Below are 26,206 nucleotides of genomic sequence, written 5' to 3'. Positions count from 1 at the left end.
CAACACTGGCTTATCTTGGGTTCTCATTCCTCCAGTCTTAGGTTCAGTTCACACCATTTCCACCTCAGTTTCTAAATCTTTGATAAATGCCTTCATAAAAAGATTGTATGCATTTTTGTGTGCATTTCACCTAATTTACACATTGTTGCATGTGATTTGCCTAATGTACATGTTTTTTGCAAGCAATTTCCCTAAGATAATCAATTTCTAGATATCATTTTAGCTAATGTAATAATATTTGTGTGCACTTCCTCCAATATAGGTTTCTTAAACTGTTTTTTTTTTGGGGGGGTGGGGGTTAGAAGCCTGCGCTTCAAATTTTGAAGGATACATATCGCTGGATTACATATCGCTTTGGGAAGTGCAAATTAGTGAGATCTGCATAAAAATGTGAAACAAATAGGTTTCTCACCCATCCCTACCTGAGCAGAGGAGAGAGAGAATGAGAGAGAGAGAGAGAGAGAGAGAGAGAGAGAGAGAGAGAGAGAGAGAATATGATCCAATGGAAAGGAGGACAGAATTATGATATATAAGCAAATATGTTTTGATAAGTGAAGCTTTTTCACCTCTGAATGGCAGGCTACGCCTGAAAAAACAACCTTGCATCTGGTCACCAGTGACAGAAAAATGACATACCGTATTTTTCGCTCCATAAGATGCACTTTTTCCTCCTAAAAGGTAAGGGGAAATGTCTGTGCGTCTTATGAAGTGAATGCTGTGCAGAGGAGGGACAGACGGGAGTCATGCCTCCCTTCTGTCCCTCCTCTGCGGCTCATTTTAAAGTAGGAAAGGAGCCACTTACACGGGTGTAAAGCAAGCACAGCGGGAGTTGTGTAACCCCTCCACCCCCGTGCTCGGCTGCCCCATTGGGATAGAAGTGCACGCCCGCGCCACCCCCTTGGGACAACGCTCACGTGGGCAATGTCCCATGTCCCCACTGGCGACGTGCCGCCACACAAGACCCTCCCTCCACTACTGGTCTTGCTGGGACAGTAGTGCCTTCCTTTGCAGAAGTGTGAAATTTGAAGGGTGGCTGTGGTTTGGTCCTTGTGTTGTGTAAGAAGGTGTGAATTAGATAGGTTTGACTTTAAATGGGAATTGAATCAGATCTCTCCCTCATTCCTCCCTCATATGAAAGCCCCCAGAGCAATCTGCAATGAACAAAAAGGAAGAAAGTCCCACTTCTTTTGGCTTTATTAAAACAATTGCGTAAGGCCAAACCATACAGTCCTTAGATCTAAGGGACTCAATGTGGGAAGCTCATATATTTCCATTGCCTGCCCCCCTTACTAGGGGATAAAATCTCTCTTCATTTGTTAATGACAGTGGTGATGTTTCTTAATGCCACTGTTGACTGCTGTTCACTTTACATGGTTGAAATATTATTCTGATATATCGGTAGTTTATTAAATAGTTTAGTACATCATTTGATTCAGAATATTTTTTTTCTAGTTTTCCTCCTCTAAAAGTCAGGTGCGTCTTATGGTCAGGTGCGTCTTATGGAGCGAAAACACAGTATATTATTTTGGGGATGGGATGGGGTGGAAAAATTGGGGGTGACATCCATGTTGACATTTGAAGTCAAAAGTGGGTCCTGGATCAGGAAAGGTTTGAAATCTATGAGTCTCCGTGTTTATGAGTAAAGGGCAGAGGTGACAGAATATGGACATTACAAGTGCATGAAGTGCCAGAGTCCTAGCAGATGTCACAATGAGTAGAACTTTGATTTTTTAATTTTTAAAAACTATTTATTTTTACAAAAAAATAACAGTGCAACATATGGTGTATTATATATTCGGATTTGACAGAGGTGATTACAAATAATTTGCTTATGAAACTTTGTTCATCATCATTCCAAAAAATTGTGCCATGTGTGCCAGTTCACTTGGTTTCTTTCTTCATTAAATAAAGCCACACCATACAAAATCATCTCCCTAGTCCAGCCATCTTAGTATTCAAATTTGTTTAGACAGTTGTCAGCTAGTGAATTATTCCAAACATAGTTAAACCATTCTTGTACCATACACACACTCTCATGTTTCCAGTGCTTTGCCTTTACCTCTCTTGAAGTTTACAGTATAAAAGGTTAACATCTCTTTAAATGGTATTGTTTGGAGTAATGTTGGCCAGGGAGTTGCACTTGAAGTCAATTCATGAGTTCTCCAATATGAGCTAAGATTTTATACCCAGGCTCCCAAGTCCAACTCTGGGATTCATCCAAACGGTGAAGGGATAGATCCACATGGCATAGGAGGAACATGAGCATTCTTGCTATTAAAAAATATCTGCCACAGGCTCACGATTACAATGCAAGTTCTCTGTTGGGAAGTATTCATGCATATGACTTAGATAACTTACGTGTACCAGAAAGTGCTCACCAATAAATTGTTAGTCCACAGGACACATTTTTGCTTTTCATCATGAATATGGATTCTCATAATAACAAAGAAAGAAAGAAACAGTGAATTTCAAGTACCTACAGTTGTGTAAACATTTTTTTTAAAAAATAAAATAACCACATTTAACTATTTGGCACAGGATTCACAAATGAGTTCTGTCAAAATAGGAATAGAAACAAAAAAACTGCCAGCTATTGAATATTCATTTCCTCCTTTGTGGATGTTAGTTGCATTTTGTTTCATTGAAATCAACCTATTGTGGATCTTGTGGGGTGTGTGTGAGAGAGTTTTATTCTTTTGTTATAATGTGCACAACTAACTTGGACCCATTTGTTCTGTACTCTGTGTTACCAGTTACTCCCACTCCATTTCCCTTCTCCTGTCACAATCTTCCTAGCTATTTGCCAAACACTTTGTCTCTCCACTTTTTTGCATTTTTGCACACACACACACATACACCCCACTGCTACTCATTTAGTATATTGCATTGCAAACATTATGCAAAATCTAGTCTTAAAATCTCAGGTTTTTTCCCTGACCTTGTTTGATATGGTGGAGATAATACTGGAAGATTCAAGTCCACATCCTTAGGTGTGTGTTTGAGTTGTACAAAGTTCCTCTTAACCTTGCCACTGTTGAAGAAGTCTTTTGACTTTTCTTTGGATTGCCTCAAGCTTCTTACCATAAGTGTTTGTTGTGGAGTCATGGGGAAAATTGGCGGTCTTGACCCGTTGACAAAAAATGGAGATGAGCCATTGGGTTGTTGCTGTGATAGTCCCATCAATGAAATCTTTTTAGTGATGGGGTCCCTCAGGGCAACTTGTCTCAGCCTTGGTAAAGGTGAGAGGTGTGGTGATTCCATAATCAAGAGAGCTGAGCTTTCCTTTTCCTGGTATTGCCATGGTAGAGATGGAAGATTCTCATCCATTGCTTTCAGAAGATCCTTGACTCTTGTGTCTGGGCAAACCATAGGACTTTGGTCTACCAGTCTGTTTTCAATTGCTGACCTTGGTGTTAGTCTACTTGCACATGACATTAAGGACCTCTGAGCCTGGTGGTTCATAGAATATGCTGGGTTATTTCCTAAAGCAGAAGGTGGCTTCTCAGATAAATATGATTTTCTCTCTTCTGAAAAACCTTTAATATCTTCTATATTTTCCTGCGGGTCCAGTTGTGTGTGATTTAATGGCTCACATGAAAAATATTTATTTGGAGATTTAGGAGGTTCAAAATGAACCAATTCTCTGTCTGCAAACTTGGAAACTAAATGGAATATAGAGTATATGAAATCAGTTTATGTAGAAATTATAGTTGCAGTAAAGAGTAGAGATATCACTATGTGTTATACTTCAAATTTGTGATTGACATTTGGTATGATGATAAGATTTTTGGATCTTTCAAAATGATAATAAAAGGTAAAAAAAATTTGGTAAAAATAAGAAGGGGTACACTAAGTGTTGGGGGAATACTGTTTAGTTCTATATTGCCCCCCATGTCATTCAACATCTACATGAAACCATTGAGCAATGCTAGTAAATACAAACTTGCACTTTATATTTTGCAGAGAATAATACACTCTGACTTGTTTTGCAATGAAATACTCCCTCTTACAAGCATTAAGGGTGCAATGTATGTCCCTTTAAGATATTTAAAAGTGGGAGCTAAAACCTTTCATAGTTGCCACTTCCAATATTTAAAAAGACACATGCTGAAGTGTATACATATGCACCTTCCAGACTTCATGAGAGGCCCAGTTATATCATCTGCTCATCAAGTTCAGATATAAATTTTATTTCATGACTGACCATGAGTCACAACACATCTGGGTTAATTGTAGATGAGAAATGACAATGAGTTGGATTGAGGGTTCCTATGAGAGTATTTCCACTCACGGGACACTTCTACTGCAGGAAGAAGGAAGCTAATGTTTGCTGATTTCTCCTTCTCTTGGTATTCCAAAGGTGTTCTGGAAAGTTAGGGGACACTCTGGAACAGTTTGAAAGGTGGGCAAGGGGGCAAAAGGCTAAAAGAGGAACTATAAAAAAATCCTCTCCTTCCTCTTGCTCATACTGGCCTATCCTTTCCCTTTAAAACAGTAAGCTAAGGTGCTCTGATGTAAGTTAAGGTTAAAAACAATTAATTTTCCAAAAAAGAAAGAAAGAAAAAATTCTTAGAATGACATAGATAAAATATATATGCTTTACATATCTACTTTTCAAATATAATATCTATAAAGCACAAAACCAGATTGATAGAAACCCATACTATATTTTGTTTGCTTTTTGGACAAAAGAAACCACTATGCTCTTGCAAGTACCTGTATTGGTTCTCTTGTGCCTCTAAAGAAAGTACTGGAATTGTTTCATCTTTGTTTTCCTTCTTTCATTCCGACACAACGAATCAGTTTTGCTATTAGTGCACACTGATATGCTTTAGCTAGCCACTTGCTAATGGAGGGCATTACCTGCAATTCCCAGGTTTTTTTGCATGGAGTGCCCCTACAACAGCAGCAGTAACAGTGCTGCCTACCATGTAACTTAGGGGTAAGAAACCTTTTTTTTATTTTGAGGGCCTCATTGCTTTCTGAGGGCCACATGCCAGTACAGTGTGGGGCCAGAGGGGAAGGTGTGTAGAGCACCAAATGCAAACTTTACCTTTTTATTGGAGGCCAGTTTCTAAACACACACTCCCCTCTCTATCTTCCATTCAAACAAGCAAGACATTACCAGAGTTCAAGGAAACATTCTAGCCAGGCAAAAACATTCAGGGTGTGCAGAAGGGTCATTGAAAGGTATGGCCTGGGGAGAATTCTGAGAGCCACATCGAAGCCTGGCAGCCCCTGGACCTGAAATTCCCCACTCCTGATGTAACTTATCTCCCTTGGTTACCTTAATTTCAATTAAAGTCCCACTCACCCCAGCCTTTGTACAGTTAACCGCATTCCAGATTATGGAGATAAGCAGCACATATTACCTTCTGGTAAAATTCCTTGGTTTTCCAGAGTGATGGCAATTTCATCTTCCTGGATAGCATATGGCATTTCTGAGTTCAGGACAGAAGGAAACACTTTATTCTCACAGCTTTTCAAGTTTTCTGTTGTAACCTGTTCTGTCTTTTGAGAAGCTGGCATATCATCTGCATCTTGGCTTAGGGTCCCAGGAAGTTTAACATCAAACTTTTCTGAGGTACTTTCCTTCTGTAGACATATCAGACACCGGTAATACTACCATACATGGAAAAGCTGAAGTGATAAGAAACTGCAACGTGGTAAGTTCAGATATCTAGGTGGGATGTAGACTTTGTTACTAGACTAGGGTAGGTTAAGAAGAGGGGTCCAATGTGAAAAGCTAGTCGTGATCAAGTTAAGTCCCTTTGGTTTCAGGGGGAACTAGGTTCAACAAACTTAGTCTGCAGCTAAACTGGCTAACTCTAAATCCGTGGAGACTGGTATTGTGACTGCAAAGACTATGGAATAGGATGTTTACATTTTTTGCAATAAATAATCTATGTGCAATAAAACCAACAGTATAAAAACAAGGGCTGTTATGAGAAATTCCTTTTCTCCAGCTGCACTTGGTATCTGCTGGTAGAGCCATAACCCAAATACAGGAAACCGTCTTATACTGAGCCAAACCACTAGTCCACTGAGCAGAGTATTGTCTACTGTGACTGGCAACAGCTCTCCAGGCTCTTTGGCACATGTTTTTCACACCACTTACAGCTGCAGGTACCATGGAATGAAGCTGGGATCTTCTGCATGCAAAACATCCTCTACTACTTAACTACATGCCTTGTGTCAGGAGCCGGAGTCAAGGGCAGGTCAGTAACAAAACACCTGGTGTCAGTGAAGTTAACTCGTTATTCAAAGAAACCAAAGCAGTGCAGGCCTAGTGATCACAGCAACACTTCCCAGTAGGTCTAGCCCCGATGAGACTCCTCCCCGCTCAGGTCCTACCTTAGCAATCTAAGGCAACTTCATCTTGTCTCTCTTTGCTCCGCCGTATTCATTCCTCTCTGTGTTCTGGGAGACCGGGTGGGAGGGGAACTGATCACAGCAAGAGTAGGAGACTCCCTGGATTCTTCAGCAGCCTGTCTCCTGCCCCCCTCTCCTGCCTCTGAGTCTGTCCAACTCTCTGCGACAGTTTCCTCCTGCTCACGAATCCTGCTACCTCTTCAGCTTCCGACACCTCCTCCTCCCACTCTGTTCCCTCTTCTCCCTCTGATCACTCATCATCGTCCCACCACCATGCCCCTGGCTCTGAGTTCCCCAGCTGGGGCCTCCCACCACTCTTCTGCATCTAGCCAGCCCATGACACCTTGTTGGACACACCTTTTCATGTAGACATTCGGGTGAGGACTGACGGTTGGATTTGGCCCCAAGGGCTGAAATTTTGCAATTGGTTGAATGGGGTTTTTTAAATTGATGTTTTGATTTTATTTGCTATTTTATGTACTTTTGTGCACTACCTGCCAGATCCTTGTGGATGAAGGGCAGTGTAGAAAAACAGCCTATAACTAAATACATAAACAAATCTTCTGAGTAAAAAAAGCCAAAGATAGCACCGTTGATGTATAATGCTGACATGTCTTAATAGATAGTTGGACACTGAATCCAATATAGTACAGTATTAAACCTTGACAGCCACTGTTTTTACAGGAAAGGTTTTCCTTGTTAATCTATCCTATAGAAATCTTTATTCGAAGCAAGTAAAATTTATAGGCTGACTGGCTCTCCCAATGCTTGAATGAATTTTGAGCCTTAGTAGAGTACATTAAAAGACTGAGTCTCTTGGAATCTGAAACACTTTGGGAATCTGAAACTCCTGTGGGTTCATCTGTCCCTATCAAATATTTTCAAAACTTGCAGAAATGTGGTTATATCCGTTATCTTCAAGGACTTTCTGTCCTTGAGCAATTTGGGTAAGTTTTTTTTTAAAAAACCACCAACAACTGTACTGCTCAAACCGCACTGCATCAGTGGGGAATAAGAGATGACATAAGTATTTTAGCCAAAGCAATCAAAGCGTCTCTCAGGATTTTGCACACTCCTGGTTAAGAAAACAAATTTTCATCTTAGATTTTGCAAACTGTCACGTTATATACAGTACATCAGAAAACTTGCCATGGTTCGTTTTTATAGCCAGGCCTCTTAAGAGCTAATTGGTTAAGCACCTGGGCAGGAAGCTTTTTGGCAGGAACACTATTTCTGCAAGGCTTAACTATAAAGTTTTGGATGGCAAATTGTAATCATTAGGCTCTCTTTTCTACAACAAAACACATAAAATGCAAACAGGTTGCTTGGAGAAATCACAGTGTGTAAAAGGACAGGCCATGTTTTATGCTTATCCAATAATTTATGGCTCAAGCCTGATCGTGGAAAAACGGTTTCGGTTGCCTGTAGTCATTTAAAAGCCAAATTTCCAGTAGGTTTTCCCACCAAACAAAATTACTATCATGCCTAAAACTAAATCTTTTGTGACCAGCTGTTTGCAGTCAGGATTTTAGAAAGTGAGAAGTTAAACTTTAATAAATCGAACCTTTAGGGTCTTTCCAGTATATACTGAAAAGAGTTTTATTGGACAACCAAAGCACAGTTATGACTTAGTTGATGAGGGGGTGGGGAATCAAATCTCTTTCCTCGTGTCTACTGTGGGAAATCACATTCTCTCAATACTCAAACAGCTTTTTTTTTTTCTGGCAATGAAAAAATGTCACACACACCACTCAGTTAGCCTATCTATTAGAACCTGTAGTGCTCTGTGTAGTGTATTTACATCACTTTCATAGGCAACTACTAGCTAGTTCTTGTGACATCACTGGTGTTGAGCAACACTTAACCCCCAACATGTCTTCACAGGCATTTATAGTGTGTGTGCTGTTTTTTTAAATTGTTTTTAGGACAATTATTTTACTAGTTTTTAAAAACTTATGCAGAAGCTGACTGCTATATTATGTCAGTACAGTATTGTTCCTCAGCAATGCCCATATGCATTATTATTATTATTATTATTATTATTATTATTATTATTATTTCAATTTATATACCGTCCTTCACCAAAAGATCTCAGGGAGCTGTACAACGTTAGAAACACAGTGCAAAACATCAATGATAAAAGATAATAAAAGCATAGTAAAACGCATACTGAGAGACAGCCTAATAGTAAAATGGCATCTAAAGACAATGTAATGATGGCACCAGGTGAGCTTCTCTAAGGAGAGCATTCCACAATCGGAGAGCCACCACAGAAAAGGCCCATTCTCTTGTTGCCACCCTTTGAACCTCTCTGAGAGAGGGGACACAGAGAAGGGCCTCAGATGACAAGCACAAGGTCTGGGTCCATTCGTATGGGGAGAGGTGGTCCTTAAGGTATTGAGGTCCTGAGCCATGTAAGGCTTTATAGGTCAACACCAGCACTTTGAATTGGGCCTGAAAACTAATCGGCAGCCATTGTAGTTGTGCCAGTATTGGTATTATATGCTCAAACCGTAGACCAAATGGCCCCTCTCTTTCCCCCGAACCCACCATTCCCCAGGGTCTCAACTCAGCAGCTTGTGCATACAGCCTTATGGAGAAGCAATCGGGAAGGAATGGATTCTGCTGGGGGTTTTTATGTGCAAATGGTTAACGGCTTGATGCAATAGTACATAAAATGCAGCAAAATAAACTTTTCCATTCTCCCCCTTCATTGCTCCAAACAGTTCAATAATGTTGAGAACAGCCACTCCAAGACATGTTGCTCTCTGAGTCAAAGCTTATATAAGTCCACTGGACTGACAGTTAACTCTTACTTTGACACAGGCAGTAGGGCACCATGGTCCTTAATAATTGTGGACAGTAGGCCGCATGGAACATAAATCTCTGTCCTTCAGCATCTCACCACTGCTCCCTGCCCCTCAGCATTTGCTGTCTGAGATGGTTGCCCCATTCTACCTAATGGCAGAGCCAGCTCTAATGCTGAAGATCAGTGAATGCTGCTGCCCTCTGCTGAACTGTATTATGCCTAAAGTGATGTGAAGTTGTACGAAAGTTCTGCCTGTGGTTTTTATCACTGATGACCATTTCATACAGTCAGTCTTAGCCATCAGATTTTGCATTCGCTGAGTGAGGAACAATAGATGTGCGAACTTGCTGCTATCCTGAGAATTTATTGTAAGAGTTGTCCATATATCTTGGATAAACAAAAGTCAAGGGGAAAATAAAGTTAGCTGGATGGCTTTCTTGATGAGCCTAAAAGCCGACGTGAGAGAGAAAGTATTTATGGCAATGTAAAAGAAGTACAACTTGGAATGACAGATGAAATCCACAAGGGAACTGTTTAGAGTTAATATCAGAAGAATTTATGAAGAGAAGACCTTTTGACTTTTTGGTTAGTGCACAAATGGAGTTGAAAGCACTCATGAAGTCCTCACTAAGCACTAGTTAAAGGACCACAGGGAACAGATCTGCTGGGGTAGCGATACAGAGAACATGAGGATAGTAGAAGATTTCAGCCTTGAACTTCCAAGGTTCTGTTTTTTTCTATCTGATTCAAATGCAGGTCAAGGGATTCTTAAGTTGCTCCATATTGTCCCCATCGGAGCATTAAGATGCGCCTTGTTTAAATTCATATTGCATTTTATTTTACAACCCAAACAGGAGGCTAGTGAAAGTATCTGGCTTTCTACGTTATCCATGTCAGAAAATAAATCCCAATTATTTTTTTAAAAAAATGTTTTCCTTTTTATATAGGATGCATAGCTGCTTGCAAAGCATTTATGAAATCCAATCTAGAGGGAAAATATGACTTCAGCATAGGACTTTACTGGAAAGTTATTTAGCTTATTTGAAGCTTTCAGTTATTTATTCAATAGCACTTTGTTGTAAATTATTTGTTTCAAGTGTTCAAATATCAATGGGTTCATTGTGTCTGCAACTCACTCCAGGCATGGCAGAATGTCAAGAGGATGAAGCAAAAGTATATCTGGCTTGTTGTCAACATTTAAAGACAACAGAATACTGGCATTTGCAATATCTCTTGCAAAAATTAAGGTGGTCATACTGATATCTGCCATGTTTCCAACAAATCTGTCTTGCATTCATCTTGCACCAAGGTGTTTTCATGGTAGTCATGTTTACACATTCACAGGAATGAAAATTAGGTATTATTATATTGGTGATCACTTTCACAGCATTTCACCCTTTTTGCCAAATCATCTTCTGCAATTGTGCTAAACTCTGCAACGGGGTTTATATCAACCATTGTGATGGCACTGTTATATCGTGAAATCCTACAGTATCAGTTGCAGAATGAACTTTGCATGCAAAATGGTAATCTAGCCTTAAGACTACAAAACCCATGATGCCATACATCCTGGTGTGAAACAAACATGTGCTTGCTGCAACCACCTCCACCCTATAATGTGTCCATGAGCAAAATCGCATGTAGAGAAATCATAGAATTGTAGCATTGGAAGGAACCATGAGGGTCATCTAATTCTGCCCCCTGCAATTCCCCTGGCATATTTCACATGTCACTACATGATCCCCTGGTTGTGTTGGAATACAGGAGAACAGGCAAATATCAAGTGAGTCTTTGAAACAGCTTCATTACAAAATGCCTGAAAGTTCCTATGAGCAAGAATTAAAACCCTAACAAGGCCCATCTAATTTCTGAACCACTCTCCACCTGAGCATATGTAGTAACCATTAGGCAGTAAAAATAATGAAAAGTGCCTAAAATCTTTGGAGAGGCTGCACACAAACCATAAATTAAAGCATATTTCATGCACCTTTAAACCACAAGACTTTCCCCAAAGAATGATGGGAATTAACAGAGCCACAATTCTGAGTACCCTTAGCAACTTACAGTTCCCAGAAGTCTTTAGGGAAAGTTGCTCACATTACTCCTTTTGTGACAAGAGCTGTTTCTGGAACTACTCCTGTGAGCTGACTTTATGAAGACAAGAAACTATGTTTTGGCCATTGGTCCTTCCAGCTCAGTATTGTCTACCAATTGGCAGTGGCTTTCCAGGGCTTCAGACCAAGAGAAATTGAACCACCCTTGCCCCCAACTGAACTTTAGAGGCACCTGAACTTTCCGGGAAGGTTCCAAAATAATTATGCCAAAGCAATATACTGAAAATTTGCACAGAGCCATAACTTCATGAGTCAAACTTATCAAAACAAGCTTTCGCCCTGGATTGGACATTCTAATGTGTATTCTAAGAAATGTTGGTTTTGGTCAAATATTTCCAAACCATTTACACTTTTAAAGTTAGATTTTGGCTTCCTGTCTACACAGAGCAAGATGTTTATGACTGAGCTGCTAGCCTCTTAAGAGTGATGGTTACCAGTGAGGGAAAACATAAAGATGCCTAAAGTAATTTGGCTCTAAGTAAGTACCAAGATGTCCCCCTCCCTGTTTATTTGTTTAATAAGCCCTGAATCTCTGCATTAAAAACTCAGGGCTAAAACGAAACATGTACTATATGGCCTTGCAACCTCTCAAAGAAAACAATGAGAAATCCTTAAAATGTTTGAGGTTTCCAGTGTGATCTGCTTCACACCTTCCATGACCCTGAGATATTATTGTTTTATTCATTATTTCACTCCAGCAAGCAGAGCTCAAAAGAGCTTAAAATGTCCAAAACCAGCACCAAAACATACAACTAACACCAACATAACCCAACAAAAATGATAACGTAACAGCAAGGTAAATTGCCAAGGCAAGGCAGAAGCTTGCATAACATACACAAAAACAACTTTTGTGTCAAGCAAGAAAGCTTTTCTAGCTACTAGCAAACACAAGTTAATCTGCTCCAGGTCATTTTAAGCAATTCTTTACTTTCCAAGTGGGAAAGTTACTTGCTTTAAACAAAAATGATACCAATGAACACACATGGGCTGTGTGTACGCCATACATTTAAAGAACATTGTTTTCTACGTAGAATCCTGGGAACTTTAACTCTGTGAAGGGGTAAGCTACAATCCCCAGGATTCTTTGGCAGAAATGATGTGCTTTAAATGTGTGGCGTGTATGCAGTCTTGGTGCTCAGCACTTCCCAAGTACCAAAGGACAGGGCTTGCAAAGCCCCTTGTGCAGTATTTCCCAAGTGTCTGACAAACAGCTGTTTTTCGTGTGCTCAGAAAACGCTGCACAAAAGGATTTGCAAGTCTTATGCTTGGTGACTGGGAAGTGCTGTGCACTAAGTTTTCGATCACCTGACATCATTATAATGTCGGATAACTAACTGGTGGATGGTCCAACCTACCTGTCAAAGTTGTCCCTTGAGGATGAGGAATTTATTGTTATTTTTTACTTAAAATCATTTATAAACAATGCAATATTTTCAAAATCTCTATTGATCTGGGCCACTGGTCCAAAAAGGTTTCCCACACCTGCTCTAAGTTAAAGTAGTATTCAGTCTAAGAACCATGATTGTTCCCTAGAACAACTCAGATTTCCACCCCACACCTCTGTCATCTGACAGACAACTCCCTTAGAAACTGCAGAGAGACCATGTCTATTAACAAGCCAGAATATCCATCCTCTGCTCCTGCCAGATGTTGCCCACTCCATCAATGTAGGACCAAGCTGGGCAGGTGCAGTATCCACAATTTTCATCGCCCTCCATTAGAGATGTTTGGCTTGCAGCATCCTTAGCTCTCACCATTGCCCAAACACCAACCCTTCAACACCAGGAAAAGGAATGATAAAATGCAGCCATATCTACTCTCTGGGATCGAGGACCACCAAATGTGCATTGCAAGCATAGCTCCCCAATGGTTCTGCCACCTCTACCCCCTTCTTGGGATGCAGAAATCTAAACCAGGAAAGGAAGATCTAGTAAACCCAGGGAAGGAAGATCTAGAAATTAATAACCTGACTTACAGCTAGCTAGAAATGCATGGACTAAAAATCCACTGAGAACTGGCTTCCCCGGAGCTCAAGAAACTATGCAGGCCCCTGGTTTTCAGAACTGCAGGCAAGGTACAGGCAGCATGCATTCACTAATCCAGTCATTGATTCACACCTCACCTTCATTGTCCCATGTTCTTTCTGATATCTAATTAATTTCTTCAATAGCAAGTAGTATGTCGCCATTATATAAGATGGCTTGTTGTTTATCAAGACATTGACAACATCCGAAAGATTGAGCTCCAGTGTTTCCGTCATGTAACTCAAAACAACAGGATTCAGCTCATCGGGGCGAAGTCTGAAAAATAAGATGCTTTGGTAACAGGGATGGAGGGAACCCTTGGGCTCAGTCTGGAACTGAGCTCACTCAACAAAGTTATTCCCCTCCACAACAAAAGAACCCTTGTTTTCTTCCTGATCCCAATTTCAAAATTTATCTGAACACCTCCTCCAAATCTCCTTTGAGTTCCCCAACCTGCCTATAAGCTCCTAAACCCTGCCTCACCCACCATTTCTCCAATCTTATTGCTGCAGTAGAGCAACAATGGTAATGGGTTGGATCTCAGTAGAGGTCTACGGGTAAGAAGAAGAGGAAGAAGAAGAGGAGGAGGTGGTGGTGGTGGTGGTGGTGGAGGAGGAGGAGGAGGAGTTTGGATTTGATAATCCGCTTTATCACTACCCAAAGGAGTCTCAAAGCGGCTAACATTCTCCTTTCCCTTCCTCCCCCACAACAAACACTCTGTGAAGTGAGTGAGGCTGAGAGACTTCAGAGAAGTGTGACTGGCCCAAGGTCACCCAGCAGCTGCATGCGGAGGAGCGGAGACGCGAACCCGGTTCCCCAGATTACGAGACTACCGCTCTTAACCACTACACCACACTGGGTAAACGTACATATTATGTCACTTGTATAATTACTGCCACTCAGTTATATGTTCAGCAAGTAACACTACATCAATGTAAATTTTTTGGGAGAACAACTCTGTGACTCAGTGGCAGAGCATCTGCTTTGAATGCAGAAGGTCCTTAGATCAATCCCTGGCATTGCCAGGAAGGACTGGGAGTGTCTCTCTCTGAAACGCAGGTAACCCACTGTCAGTCATGTATAGAGTCCCCACAAGCAATCTGAAGTGGAACAGCTCAAGCAATGGCTGTTGGCCTCAGACAGTGAAAGTTCTGTATATTAATTTAAAAACACACACGTTTCAATCCTAAGATTAGGGGTGAGGCATTTCTCCTATAGAACAATGTTGTCTAAGAACTATATTCAAAATAAAGTAGGACGGAACCAATTTATTCAAATTCTGCCAGTCTTTAAAAGTTTTAAGAGGAACCAGGAAGTGCCTTCAACAGACTTGGATTGGACTTTATATGTGCCCCATTAAAATGATCCAGTTCTAGTTTTGTTTTGTTTTAAAGGAAGGACGAGAATTAATTGCATTGGCCTTAAGCCTAGGAAATGCTATTCATAAGGCGAAAATGAACAAAGAAGACAAAATTCAAAAAGAATTACCTATTTTTATATGTACACGGATTCAGTGGTTTCCTGATATTACCGTCATTCAGCCATTTGTCTTTCATTGCCTCTTTAATAGCAGGTCTCTTAGCTGGATCAGGTTCAAGTAAAGAGTGCATGAAATGAACAGCTCCTGGGCAGAAATTCCAACAAAACAATGTTAGCTATAGCAATAGCCTGCATTACAGTTTGTCTTTCTCTGGCCTTAGACCTCATACTTGCTAAGTTCACATCAGCAGAGATCCCTCAGAGGATTTAATTTTGTTAACTATTTGATAAACAGGTGTTTAATGTCCCAAGTTCAATTCCCAGCATCTCCATGTATGACTGGGAAAGAGACTCCCTACCTAAAAACCTGGAGAGTCACTGCTAGAAAAGTGTGGTTCAAGGGTTCCCAAAGTGTGGTCTGTGGACCACCAGTGGCCCATGAGCATCATTCAGACTCATGAATTCATGCATTACACAAGAAGCTTTATACTTCCATTTGTACTTTATATATACTTAAGTTCCTTTTAGAACCCATTGTAGGTGGCCTAATTTTTAATGCTTAAAATAGTAAGCTTTGCAGTTCTAAACACTGACACCACAGTATAACCAGAATGAATCATGGGGTGCTTTTGCAACCCACCTAATTTACCTAAGCTGTTGTAGGGACTCCAAAGCTTAAATCAAGAGCTCTGCAGCCTGTTTAACCAAATGAGAACACCAGGACAACATTTGTTGAAATATCAGACATTCTTTCAGGCACATAAGGAAATAGAAGGGAGAACAATAAAATTCCACAGTTGACAGGCAGTATGGAGCCTCTAGATTGACTATGTTTGGCACACACATTATGAACATGACCTTCATCTGGTCAAAAGAGCAGTGAATTCTGCCAGTGCCTTCAGGCCTGGATTTTAGATCTTCCTTAAGTCTACCTTCAGCAAATTACTTCGAGAACCCTGGGGTAGGGAAGCACATTCCACTCCCAGCCTAAATTTGGGTAGAGCTGTCCAAGTTTGGCCTTGTCTGGACCTGACAACTATAATGTTGCAGGGTGGCAGACAACACTTCCAATAACAGTGGTACTCAATTTGACCTGGGCTGCTTGGTAATTCAATAGATATAGGAGGAGCAGAAGCATTAAGCTGCCTTGGCAGGTCACTGCCCTGTTTTCAAGTCATGATGGGTGACCTCACTACATGTTGGGTTAGCCAGATTGAGAGGCATGCAGAATTGTTGTGAACATAGTAGTAGTAGGAGCCAACTGCTGCTTCGCAGGTAAGATTCACCTTCTGCTGTGTGGGCAGGACGGTCCCTCCCCTTACCAGGCCAATCCCCAATACCAGGCGGGATTGGGCGATTGGCTGAGGTAGGTGGAGATCTCCAGGTATCCAGCCTGGGGAGGATGAAGCCAGCCCGAACTACCAGGAGCCGCACTGGGATCTGGGGGCTGCGCGCAACCACATAAAAGGTGCCCCCATTTGATGTGGGAGCTGTCCTATCCATCTGACTAGGTTGCGCCAGCCACTCTGGGCGCCTTCCAGCATTTACAGAAAGATAATAAAGCAACAAACATTTTTTTAAAAAACTTTGGTTTTGTAACAAAAACCAACCCAAATCTTTTTTGAATGGAAGTTGTGCATAAATGGCTTTCCTGTTCTCATCAAGTAACGTAGTGACCAGCATAACTTGTCTCTCACTGCAGATGGTGTTTCTGAGTTGTCCCATCCACCTAGCCATAATGATTTCATAATCATTGTCATTAATACATTGCCAAAAAGGAGGAGAAACTGCATCAGCATTTTCTTTCACACAAAACTTTATTAGCATAAAATTTAAATAAGCTTATATATTTAAAATTATGGGAAAGCCATGAAGCAGTGGCAGGTTGTTCAAAATGGTACAGGAAGGTGGTGTTTTAGCTGTGGCTCATTTTGCAAGACGCCATGAGTAGCATCCAAAGTGGTGCTCGTGACACTAGTGATGCTAGCCTAGCCTCCATCCTCAGAGAAACACGCACAATAGTTCTCTTTGCTGGACCAAGCATCACTGTCATTTGACAGCTGTCATTGGTGGACTGAGAATTTGCAAATACTGTTTAATGACAATGAATGCCTGCTGGCTGTGGCAGGGTCACCTGGGAGGATTAACAATGTCTGGGCAGTGTGCCCAGGAAATGCCCTGGGAAGATCCAAAGATGCTTGCAAAGAAAAAGGCACTCATTTCAAAATAAATCACAAACAAGTGCTTCATAGATGTTGTTACTCCTTAACAAGATTGATGACAGATGAAATCACAACTTATTTGTGTCACATTTTCAATGCACATTAAGCATTATGAGGACAATCCAGCCAAAGTTAAGTTCAGAGAGTTCAACGGGAGTGCTAAGCATGTACCTACATCTTTTCCAAGGAAGACAAGCCGGTCCGGTCCTACCATTAGCCAGAGTTTAGTAGGTGGCTCAGGCAGATTATTTTGCGTGTCCTGAAAAGGCAACAAATGTCTGCAATTTATTATACTATGGTTGTAATTTGACCACCAGGGAAAGGTATTTGTGCTTTTGAGTTTTTCTGCTCAGGTGCCAAAATAACTTGGGTAGTATGTTCCTTAATCTGTGGCTAGGGCATGGGGGTGTGTGGCATTCACAGCTCTGCCTCTGGCAACAAAATGTCTTCGGCTGACCCTGAAGTCAAAGGAACTCAAAAGTGCTTACTTTGGCTGGATCAAACTCCATGTGTATAATACAACGCCAGGTATGGTTTACCAGTGGAAATGTCGGGTGGAATGGGATTCATTTCACCGTTCACCATCTTGAGGTGCAACTGCTTGATATTAAATGGTTCCACAGTGAAGGGCAACGTGCCGGTTAGCATGGCAAACATGCTAACTCCTCTGCCAGGGAGAAAGATAGTAACAGTCACATCAGTGGAGCAAAAAGAGTTTCATAAAATGCATGTGTGATGCTTGGGAATACAGTGGTACCTCGGGTTACATACGCTTCAGGTTACAGACTCCGCTAACCCAGAAATATTACCTAGGGTTAAGAATTTTGCTTCAGGGTGAGAACAGAAATCGTGCTCCGGTGGCACAGTGAGAGGCCCCATTAGCTAAAGTGGTGCTTCAGGTTAAGAACAGTTTCAGGTTAAGAACGGACCTCTGGAATGAATTAAGTACTTAACCCGAGGTACCACTGTACAGTGATAGATTGATGTGTGTTAGCATTATATACTTTGTCAACCAAGTTGCTACTATCAGCCAAACTTGATGGTTTCTGCTCACATCCATACACGATAGAATAAGCAAGCAATCTACAAGAATCTACTCTAGGGCCTTTCCACACAATTGTTCTTTTTTTTGCAAAATAGGTGCACCTCCACCCCATTACATACTACATGACTATTTAGAAGCAAGCTGTGCATTTAGTGACTCTTAGAATGGAATCTGCCAGTTGTCAATTGTAGAATATGTTTCCTCCCATTCCCCAGCAGTCTTACCTCATCCCACACTGTACAGGAGCCTCTGGCCATCCAAAGAGCCCCTCAAGGGGGTGCGGTTGGAAAAAAAAAGTTCCCTAATTTCCTCACATTAACTTAACTTAGGTTCCAAGCCTAAAAGAAACTGCAGCATCAGATTTAAGACGCTTTGGAGGACTGTAATGTGATTAGCTTTCATCCACCATCAGCTGCATTTACAGAACACCTGTTTTATTCCAGTTTTCATGCCCTCAGTTTCAGAGGGATGGAAGAGCTGTAGCATGTGACAGTCAATAAATCCCCATGCTTCATGTCTTGTCTGTTTCCAGTCACAAGTCAACCTCACAACTTATTGTTGCTCCCTATTAACATCTTGTATACTAACGCCTCTCTCACCCTCAAATTTTCCATGCTTTAGGAATTCCACATTCTGGTAGGGTGTTGAAAAGAGGCCTTGGTAGTCCTAAAAGCACTCACTTTCATATATCACCAACACCAAGTAATTTAACATATACAATGATTGCAGTGTAAAAATCTAATGCTATGTGAGTCTAGAGATCAAAGTACTCTTGTTTTTACTCTCATTGTAAAAATCAAGATACCCAATTGCCGTTCCTGAGGTGCGTTTAACTTCATTTAGTATACTGATGTCTAAAGCTCCAACTAAATTTTTCTGTTTCTCTCTCACACACATTTAAAATTAAAATTATCATCTTTGAGCATAGCTGTCAAGTGTCCCTTATTTGAAGGGACAGTCCCTTATTCCAGCACCATGTCCCGCTGCTGTCCCTTATTGATGGATGTCCCTTAAATGTCCCTTAAATGATGTCCCTTAAATTTCAAACGAAGTGGCTCCTCTCCCTCCCTCCCTGCCGGCCAGGGAGGAGGGAGGCTCCAACTGTGTTGCTTGGCTGTGTTGCTCACCCAATAAGAAGTCTAAGAACGACTGGGGGGTGGAGCTTGCGTGTCTTGTGTGTGGCTAGTTAATGCAAGCTGAGGGGGGTTTTGAATGCTGGACGCCATTTTGTTGCATGTGCTGCTGCAAATTTTGCAGTGCAAAGCCAGGCCAGGGAGCCATCTTAAGTTGAGGCTGCATAGGCCTTGTGGTGCATGTGATTCAGATTCTATTCAGTTGAACCTCTGGTTACAAAGTTGGTTGGACAGTGTTCTCGAAGCTACCAGCATGAGTTTGACCAGACTGCAGGAGGACAGGAAGACTGGAGTGCCTGGAACAGATGAGGCTGCAGGTCCCTTATTTTGGCTGCTGGTCCCTTATTTTCAAGGCTGCTGGTCCCTTATTTTCAAATCTGTAAGTTGACAGCTATGTCTTCGAGGCCCCCATTCTCCTGAACATTGCTGGGATATAATTGATAAATGTAATTCTTGGAGACTGGATGTGACTAGATATTATCAGCAATGTAAAAAGAAATATCTGAAGAAGTGTGCATGCACACGAAAGCTTATACCCAGAACAAACATAGTTGGTCTCTAAGGTGCTACTGGACATTTTTTTAATTTTTTAATTTATTTTGACTGTGTCAGACCAACACAGCTACCTACCTGAAAGTAAAAAAGAAATAGTTTGACTTATAAATATCTGAGTTTGTTTGTTTATTTATTTATTTAAGATATCTATACCCCACCCTTCATTATAAAATTCCAGGGCACTGTACAGAATAATTTTTCTTACAGGTCCAGATAAAGTACATGTTCGAGTATATGATGTGCATGTAAATTTCTTGAATACTTTCTTTGTGGGGGAAGAAGGGGCTGCCAGAGGAATTGTTCAAAATCACAAGCCCATCATTTGCTGGCAGCAGCACCACATGACTAGAACTCTACTAAAGTGCTGTAGGAGCAATAAAATATTCACAATCTACTCACATGGACCAGACATCGACTTTGGGTCCATATTTTTTATGAGCCAGGAGTTCTGGGGCTGCATAGGCTGGACTCCCACATTGAGTGTTTAGCAGTTCTTGAGAAAGGCCCTCAAACTTCATGATGTTGCTCAGTCCAAAATCTGAAGAAACAAACACATAGAAAATTATACATTTTCACACACAAACATCCATCTTGGGGACATCATTAGAGTTTAGATTGACCAGTTAACCAAAGCGAGCAACATTCTAATCTAAATGAGATTGGTGCAGCCTGTTTTCATATTATATCACTCCCCACTTTCTCCTGGATGTCACTAGAGATGGACCATGGAACAAAGTCCAGGGCGCAGCAGGCCAGTGTCCACTATATGAGGGTGGCAGGTAATGAGGACAGTGGCAAGTGTGCACCTTTCCAAGTGATGACTCTTCAAAAGTCAACGTGGGCAGCATCTTACCATTCAAAACATGTGAGGAGAAAAAGAGGGGAACGATTGTTTATAAAAAACATGAAAGCATAGGGCTAAGCAGTGTGGGCTGCCCAGTAACAACACTTGGCCACTGGTTTCATTTTTGTGAAACATGAAGTCTAACCCAACTCCTCTGGAGTTTCTATAGACTGAGGTGGACTTTTGCTTAAAGACTTTTGTTAATATAAAATGTGTTATTTTGGGTATGAGCCTAGTCTGCTCAATTAATTTAAACAAGCAGAAAGAGAGTGTGGCAGAATCCTCCCTGGGTACCAGGGGAAATGAGTAATGTATAAACAGGGGGTGGGGAAGGGAAGGCCGCACCAGGGTCTTTGGCTGTTGATCATGGTGTGCAGTGATGAGGCCATTACCTTGTGCCAGGGCCTGATCTAAGCCCAGCCTGGAGTCCAGAAAACTTTTAGATGTTCAGAAGCATATTGAGCAAATTAATCTGTTTATTATGGATTCTTTCTGGGGTGTATTGTTGAGACGGTGGGAGAGATGTCCTTACACTCCTAGGTCCTTCTGTCCAGAGGGCATACATTTATCTCATGTTGAGTATCCTCTGCAGTAGGAGTGGTGATTTTTTTTCATCCGCAAGCCTGCATACCCTTGTGGGAAGCTTTCCAGGGGCCACATGACAGTGGTGGCATTGGGTGGGGCCAGAGGCAAAAGGGGAAGTGTTTAGAGGCCCCCCAAAAAGAGTGGGTGAAACAAGACCTGTGACTCAAATCTTTGCGTAGTAAGCTATATTCCAGCCATGCAAAAGTCAGAGGTTTCTATGACAGCCACCCATATCTCTCCACCCAGGCAAGAAAGAAGCACAGTTCAAAAACACATTCCATCCAGGCAAGTACATGTGTGAAAGATGTGGTCTGGGGAGAGAAGGGGGTAGCCAGGGGAGTGGGCATGGCTGGGAAGAGTTCTGAGGTCCTAGCAGAGAGGCCTGTGGGGCCACTCCGAGCCCCCAGCTTTAGGTTCCCCACTCTGGCAACCCACAGACACCATAGCTGTTTATTTGGTCACTAGTTGTTATGTATAAGTGCAAGGCAACAAAAAACAACAACAATCTCTGCATAAGAGAGTTGTATGTCTGCCATACAGTACACCTACCAACGATTCTGATGTTGTTGTTTTCATCCAGAAGAAAATTTTCAATCTTCAGATCTCTAAACAAAGCAGGAGAGAAAGTAAATGTGTTGTGTTGAAATACATGATTGGATCCAGAGTTTCTGTGAGTAAAATTCCATTCATTGGGCATGGTGGGGAGGTGATTTTAGTCAGTTCAGCATGCAATTCCCTTGGAGACTCCAGACGTATGGCAACGCATGTTGGCAGTGTCGTTTTTGGCGAAAAAGCTCAACAATTTTGGGATTTTCACTTTTTGAAATATGGCAACCCTAGGTTGGCACTGGGAGATGTGGACAGGATGAGAATTGGTGGAAATCCAGAGCAAATCTGGATCTAGCGCATAATATTTTGCTCTGCAAATAATGTTAAACTAACCTTTCTGAGTGTAATAACTTAATTGCACTAGAGCTCCCCAGAGACTTGTTGCCTTATAACAATATTTTCCAGCATAGTATGCAGTTAATGCTGGACCTTGGCACTGAAGTCCAGAAACCTGAAGCTTCTCCCCCCCCCCCACCCACCAAGAAAAAATGACCACAGAGTAACATATTATGGGGCAGTGGGAAGCAGGCCTGGGATCAGTATCTGGGCTATCACAGGTATGCCAGGCCTTAACAGGGACTGATGATGGCTTTCTCTATGAGGCCAGAATTAGACTACAAAGCTCATGTTCCAGGGGGAAGAGAAAGTGGGAGTTTCAGGAAGGTAAGTTGGAGGAGGGAGAAACCCCCTCAAACTACAAATTGCTGGTGACTTGAACAAACTAATCCCTTCTATCTCTCAACTCCAGTTTAGCACCTGAGGCAAAAAGTTTCTGCTAGTGGTAGCAGAAGTAGCAGCAGCAGCAGCAGCAGCAATAATAATAATGATAATAGCAACAACAACCAGAAATTTGCTTCCCTTTCACGGCAGCCAAAATCAGTTGCCTGAGGTAACTACCTCAAACTGCCTAACAGAGGCGCTGACCCTGTGCTCCACATATAATGACCCACTTGTCAAAATGATGGACATTTTTGCTCATTCTCCTAATAAATCCCAGTTTGCACTCAAAACCATATTTGTTTACTTTAACACTGTGTGTGTACACTGAGCTAGCCTGAGACATTTCATTACCTGAAGCAGGAAATCCAAATGTTGTGGGGTGTTGTTGTTTTTCTCTCTCTCCAACAGTAAGGATGTAATAACAAATTAAATGACAAGGTGCCATGCTTTCATCTGTCTCTTGAGATAATTCACTTCACCCTAATGGTTTCACTGCCTTAAGGCTGCATGGATGCTCTCTGTGAGTATATAATTTGATATTTCTGAAATACAGTGGTGCCTCGGTTTAAGAACAGCCCTGTTTACGAACTATTTGGTATACAAACTCTGCAAAACTGGAAATAGTGTTCTGGTTAGCGAACTTTACCTCGGTCTATGAACAGAAGCCAAACAGTGGAAGGGCACCGGCAGCAGGAGGCCTCATTAGGGAAAGTGCACCTAAGTTTAAGGACGGTTTCAGTTTAAGAACGGACTTCCGGAACGGATTAAGTTCATAAACTGAGGTACCACTGTATATACCAGGGTGCCCAAAACCTTTTTCAAAGAGATCCAGATTTGATGAAGTGAACATGTGTGAGTTGTTGGGCTTTTTTAAGGATTGAAGTTGCTGAGGTGTTGTTTTTTTTTAGGATTTTACCCCAAAACGGACTTTGGACATGCCTGGTATATACATATGGCATAATTGATCAAAGTTAAGCACTTAATAATCCCACTAATTTGAATGGAAGACTTCATCAGATACTTTCATGAAACGAGTGGGGCTGAGTTTTATCATGCCCCCTGAAATATAAATCTGAGGGAAGGAAATTTGCTGTACCTGTGGACAATCCCATGATGATGCAAATGTTCTACTGCAGACATTATCTGCCTGGTATATTTCTTGACTTCCCTTTCTTCCAGTTTCTTTTTCTCGCAGATTCTGTCCATGAGATCTCCCCCTAGGCACAGTTCCATCACCATGTAATAGGAGTTTTCCGTCTCCAATGTTTCATAGAGCTGAACAATATTGGGATGTTTAATCATCTGATGTATCCTAGGTTCCCGTTTCATATTTTTTAAAACATAGGAGTCTTGCTTGGCTTTTTTCTTGTCTATGACTTTTATGGCTACCTAAATAACAAAAATGCTGTCAATACTTTTTTTATAATACAGACAACCCACTTTTCTTTAGCAGCACAGTGTCAAAGACAAAAACGTATTTTTTATATACATTATTTAGCATTGATGGGATCAAGATGCAGTTTTTCTGCTAGTGGTTTGCATGCAATAAGTCATAATATTCAATGTCGGTAGCTTTGTAAGTTTTTGATTTCAGTTAATATATGCTAAAATTAGATAATGATATAATGGTGATCTAATAATTTGTTCCAGCAAAAGTGTTCCTTGTACAACACACAGTGGAATGTCTGCACGTACAGACATATGCTGCCTCCCAAATTCTACACTTCTGTTAGATAACTTGAATGTTGAATTTCTCAAGGAAGATAAGCAGTGTATCCATCAACACATTTACAAAATTTAGGTGAACAGCCACTTCAGATACTCAGAATCAAATAGGAATCAAACAAGTTTCATTGGTATCATGAATAGGAAAACAGTGATTCATAAAAGTTAGGAAAAACATCTAATTATACACACAACATACCTAACACAGTAATATTAACATATTAGATCTGGTGCAATATTCCAGAGCATGATAGCAGGTAAATATATTACTATTATGGGCATTGCTGCTTCAGCTAAATAAAGCACCAGGTTGCAGATGAAGAAACAAAGCCCTAAACTTCTTCAGCATACATCACCATGAAATTAGTGGCAAACATTTCTCACTCTGTTCTTGCCACTCTCCATTTACCTTCTCCCCAGTGGGGATGTGAAAGCCCTCCATCACTTTGGCAAAGGAGCCCTTGTTGATCATTTTGCCCACTAGGTAATTCCCAACTTGCTTGGTATGGGGAAAATTCTTCCTAGACTCTTGGGACATCTTGCTGAAACAAACAGGTATATCCCTATGGCTTGTCCCCCACTCTGGTAATATCCTTTCCTGGTTTGCATGATCCATTCCTCTCTCATCTGGAGCAGCTTTGATTGCCGCAGGCATCCCTGGGGGAGTGAGACTGGCTGGTTGCACCCCAGTTCCCGAAGACTGCTGCTTTCCAGAGGCAACACAGAATGGTTAACAGATTCTGTGCCTGTAGGTCTCGAGGTACAATGGCCGCATCGTTGGCTGCGCCGTGTGTGATCATCCTCCCTTGGAGGCTAGTTTTTCATCACTGATCTCTATCTGCCGGCATGCAGGCCTGCTCAAGCAGAACCAAGCTGGAGATTATTAACCTAACCTGATACACGATGTCAATTAATGCCCCAGAACTGACAGCTCCGATGTCACATAATCTCATGGAACAAACCCTTCCCATTTACAGAGGCCAACATTAGCACCAAGGGCTCTGTTCACCAGCCCTGAACACCAATCAGCTAAATTAGAGTGTCGCTCGCTTTACCTGTATTTCCAGACATAAACAGCGCGTCCACTCCTCGTGTAAAGGCATCAGGGTATCTCAAGTGAACGCAGACTTTAGTTAAACAGAAGGTGGTGCTAGCATGTGTTCAGAACGGCTTGACCCCAATGTGCTGCTGGTCCTCTGCCCTCATCCACCTCAAGAATCCTCTGGGGAACTGCACTCTCACCTCACACTGGCTGAGAGATTCATGCTGTTTTCCCGGATGCCCATGAACTCACTAACTGATTCATACCTCTTAGTAATCGCTGGGAACTAACTACACATGATGTTAACTGCATGGCTTGCAATCACATTTCCGCCCCTTTATTCCAGTGGGTTGGACGTCCCATTTTCGCGTGCTTTGTTCACAATGAACATCACATTGATCACCCCCCACAAAGGGGGTTGGGGGTGGAATGACAAAGAGATCGCAAACAAGACAATTAAACCCTCAGGCCCTATCTGTGCTCTACATTGATTGATTGATTGATTGATTGATAGAATAAAGTAATAGAATTGTAGAGTTGGAAGGGACCACAAGGGTCATCTAGGCCAACCCCTGCAATACAGGAATTGCTTGCCCAATGCGGGACTTGAACCCACAACCCTGAGATTAAGAGTCTCATGCGCTACCGACTGAGCTATCCCAGGAGATATTTAAATCAGGGTCATTCTACTTTAAACAAACACAGCTCCCCGGGAACTGGGTGGAGGATAGAGGGGTGTGTGCAAGTGTAGGAACGTAGCCTCCGGTGCTTCATCCCCTTTTGCCTATGGCTCCACACACCAATGACATGTGCTCCCCTCCAGAAGGTTGAATTGAAGAGAATGTGGCCTTTCCCACCATGGACCTATTCTTGGTGTTTGCACGCTCCCCACCATGCTCCTTGGTTTGAGAAACACTCGGCAGATCCA

The 26,206-nt window shown here is 41.7% G+C and overlaps 1 protein-coding gene across 1 annotated transcript; it reads right to left on the bottom strand.

The window, feature by feature from the left end:
- Nucleotides 1–1,726: 1,726 nt before the first annotated feature.
- LOC310704284 (hormonally up-regulated neu tumor-associated kinase-like) lies at nucleotides 1,727–25,062 on the bottom strand. Its single transcript, XM_083497549.1, has 9 exons — nucleotides 24,646–25,062; nucleotides 23,608–23,900; nucleotides 21,732–21,787; nucleotides 20,153–20,291; nucleotides 17,560–17,687; nucleotides 14,808–14,943; nucleotides 13,418–13,595; nucleotides 5,373–5,595; nucleotides 1,727–3,662 (listed from the first exon to the last, which is right to left on the bottom strand). The coding sequence occupies exons 1-9, from the start codon at nucleotides 24,889–24,891 to the stop codon at nucleotides 2,896–2,898; spliced, it is 2,166 nt and encodes a 721-aa protein (XP_083353675.1). The 5' UTR covers nucleotides 24,892–25,062; the 3' UTR covers nucleotides 1,727–2,895.
- Between the last annotated feature and the right edge of the window lie 1,144 nt (nucleotides 25,063–26,206).

Source organism: Podarcis liolepis (assembly GCF_965112155.1).
Source record: "Podarcis liolepis genome assembly, chromosome: 3".
In the NCBI taxonomy this organism is placed as follows: Eukaryota; Metazoa; Chordata; class Lepidosauria; order Squamata; family Lacertidae; genus Podarcis; species Podarcis liolepis.
The sequence above is the reverse complement of the archived record's forward strand: the minus strand, read 5'-3'. Positions and strand labels throughout refer to the sequence as shown.

Coding starts and splice junctions, on each gene's coding strand:
- LOC310704284 (XM_083497549.1), bottom strand. CDS start 24,891: ATGCCTGCGGCAATCAAAGCTGCTCCAGATGAGAGAGGAATGGATCAT. Junction 23,901..24,645: donor ACATCCCCACTGGGGAGAAG/GTAAATGGAGAG, acceptor TTTGTTATTTAG/GTAGCCATAAAAGTCATAGA. Junction 13,596..14,807: donor CCGTGTACATATAAAAATAG/GTAATTCTTTTT, acceptor CTTATTTTTCAG/ACTTCGCCCCGATGAGCTGA.